This window comes from Glossina fuscipes, unplaced genomic scaffold (assembly GCF_014805625.2).
Source record: "Glossina fuscipes isolate IAEA_lab_2018 unplaced genomic scaffold, Yale_Gfus_2 124436, whole genome shotgun sequence".
Classification (NCBI taxonomy): Eukaryota; Metazoa; Arthropoda; class Insecta; order Diptera; family Glossinidae; genus Glossina; species Glossina fuscipes.
The window spans coordinates 23,669-26,413 of NW_024006398.1; the positions used below are offsets into that span (position 1 = coordinate 23,669).

A 2,745-nucleotide genomic window follows, 5' to 3' on the forward strand; every position below is an offset into this window, starting at 1 on the left:
TCTTGTTAAAAAAATTATTCTATGGCCAAATAAGCTTTGGCAGTCTAGAAGACTTCTACTTAACCCGTGCTAAATTTAACCAATAACCTAAGTAGAAATGAGAACACGTAATACGACAAAAATTAACTGAAACACATTTATATTTTTGCGGATATTGACTACACAGGGGGAACTAACTCTTCTACATATGGAAATATTTCGCCAGTATTAGTGCACAGATTAGGGTACTTCTTACTCCTCGTTGCTCCCCAATAGTCGCATTCGGACGCCGAATCAGTCGGATGTACTTTGTAAATGACTTGACTACCTTTATTTTCAAAATCCAGAGCGCAAGCTACAAAGTATACATAAGGAATAATTGGACCTGTGGGGCTATGTAAAGATAGAAAGAAAAGACATTTTCAAAACTACTCTACTACTGTATTCTCTTACCGTTCAGTTCCGTTTAAGCCCACGGCTGCCGAGCAGCCTATGCGAGACATTCGTTCTTGTATCGTAGTTATAAACGCGTCAGCTTTCGAATTCCTCATGCTACTCATATCTCATTGTTAGTACTTTTCATATTGAAATGTGTTGAAATCTAAACTTACGCAGTTCCGTAACTTTGCACTTCTTTTGTATTGGATATGCCATCCATGTTTTTGGTATATGCCAATAAGGTCAAATCTACTATTTTGAAAAAGGGTAGCTTGTATTTTTGAGGGGACGTGAACTAACAATGCGAAAGGCAGGAAAATGAGATTTTTTCAAGAATTCAAGAATGTCTCTTACCAGTTTTGTGTAAACAAAATTTAAACGTTGCGATCCAATGCAATCCAATTTTGATTCTTTTCCCGCCCTTACCCACGTTTGCATCATAAACTCGAGTTCATTATCCCATATTACTTCGCGCATACGTGCCGCAATGGGAAACGTTTGACCGTTACTAAGAGTATATGTTCCGCTGGATATGTTATTGCGAAGACTATTAAAAAATTCCAGGAAATATCTCTTAATTTTTCTAGTCATTGGCGGAGCTTTTACTTCGACCGTTACCCATCTGCCCTATTTTTACATATTATGTATAGGTTCCATGGACAAATTCATTATTTAAAAAAATACTCACAGCTTGTGCTTGGATCTCTCCGCACATGAAATGTGATTTACCCGCTCTGCAAACTTTCTCTCCGATCTCCGGCTTATTACAAAATTCCCAAGCTTCGAGCATCAAAATTGTGCTGACACCGAAAAAAATAAGAATTCTTTCCATAAGTTTCGACATTGTCACGATAACGATGAGGCTCAGAATGAAATTGAAATGAAAAATGAGTCGTCAATGTCAATGTCAACAGCACTGAAAGGTACGCAATGCCAAATACGTTATGTGTAATAAAAATTTTTATTAGCGCAAGTACTTTTTGCAAATTTGACATTTTTTATCATTGCCTTCTCTGATTTTACATATTCAACTATTTTCACGATTGTTGCTAGAGTGCTTTGATCACGAATATAATCGTAATATATATTGAGTAAAATGCTTAAAGCTATGTGAGTAGGAATTACTTCCTTTTTTTTTTTTTTTGTTGCTACATTTCTTTTTATGCTCGATAACACTAGAGTTACAAGGTGTTTTAAGTAAGCGCGGATGTATGTAACACTCAGAAGGGCTTAAGATCAATTCGCGTTTTTTATTATATCATCATTATCTGAGCTGACTTGATTTAAGCATGTCTGTCTGTCTATCTTTCTGTCCCTATGATTTCGAATGAAAGGAGCTTCAACACGCAAGAAAATTATATTCGGACGTATCCTAAAATAAGACAAAAAAAAAAAGGAAAAATACCGAATTTTCATACTCTATAACTTTGGCTGGGCGCGTCTCTTTTCATAATAAAAGTGGACATTTATATGATGTATGTATGATGTGTGTGCTGTGAACTTAATAATTCGTTTAAGCTATCATTCTTATAATTTGCTACCTATGCGGTAAGTGAATGAAAATATTTAAGTATGTATTCGATCAAGTTATGAATATATTTACATATCCATAACCGGTGACTGTGTGTCTTCATTATAAGTATATAAAATCGAAAATAATGGACAACGTATTAGAATAAATTATATAATTTTTAAAAATGAGCAGTTGTGTGTTGACTGACCTTAGAATGTTACGAGGTATTGATTTTGTTCATTCGAATTGTTTTCCATAGAAGGCTGATCCCCGTATTGTTGTGTACAGTAGCTTCGACGAGTTAGCGATCGTTGACATTAAAGATAGACGGACACAATCGTTTACACAACACGACACTATCTAGATTGAGATCATACGGCAACATATAATCAAAAAAAAAAAAATGAAATTTACTGTGAAACATGTCTGTACACAATTCCATCTTCTCATCATCGTCATCGTTCTCGTCATCGTCATCATCATCGTCATCTGCTGATCTCTTGGCTTTCTATAGTTGAAGTGAATAAAAAATCATTTACGCTTTAATCAATTGTTTTTCAAGCAATTTACGTCTTTCTTGTTCTTGTTCTTGTTATTGTTGTTGTTATTATTATTTTTCGATATTATATTAAGGATATATTTAAGAAGTGTGCATATATACATATATATATATGTATACCTACATGCCTTTGTATACACGCATATATATTTATATATATATATATATATATATATATGTATGTATGTATAGTTATGTGGTTGTTTTAGCCAAACTTATTTTGGGTAGATATTACTGAAGTACACTTATTTATGTT

At 33.8% G+C, this 2,745-nt stretch overlaps 1 protein-coding gene across 1 annotated transcript; it reads right to left on the reverse strand.

Moving 5' to 3' along the window:
• Positions 1-586: 586 nt before the first annotated feature.
• LOC119644535 lies at positions 587-1,261 on the reverse strand. The gene is made up of 3 exons (XM_038044096.1): positions 1,106-1,261; positions 772-1,044; positions 587-712 (listed from the first exon to the last, which is right to left on the reverse strand). The coding sequence occupies exons 1-3, from the start codon at positions 1,259-1,261 to the stop codon at positions 587-589; spliced, it is 555 nt and encodes a 184-aa protein (XP_037900024.1).
• Positions 1,262-2,745: the final 1,484 nt, after the last annotated feature.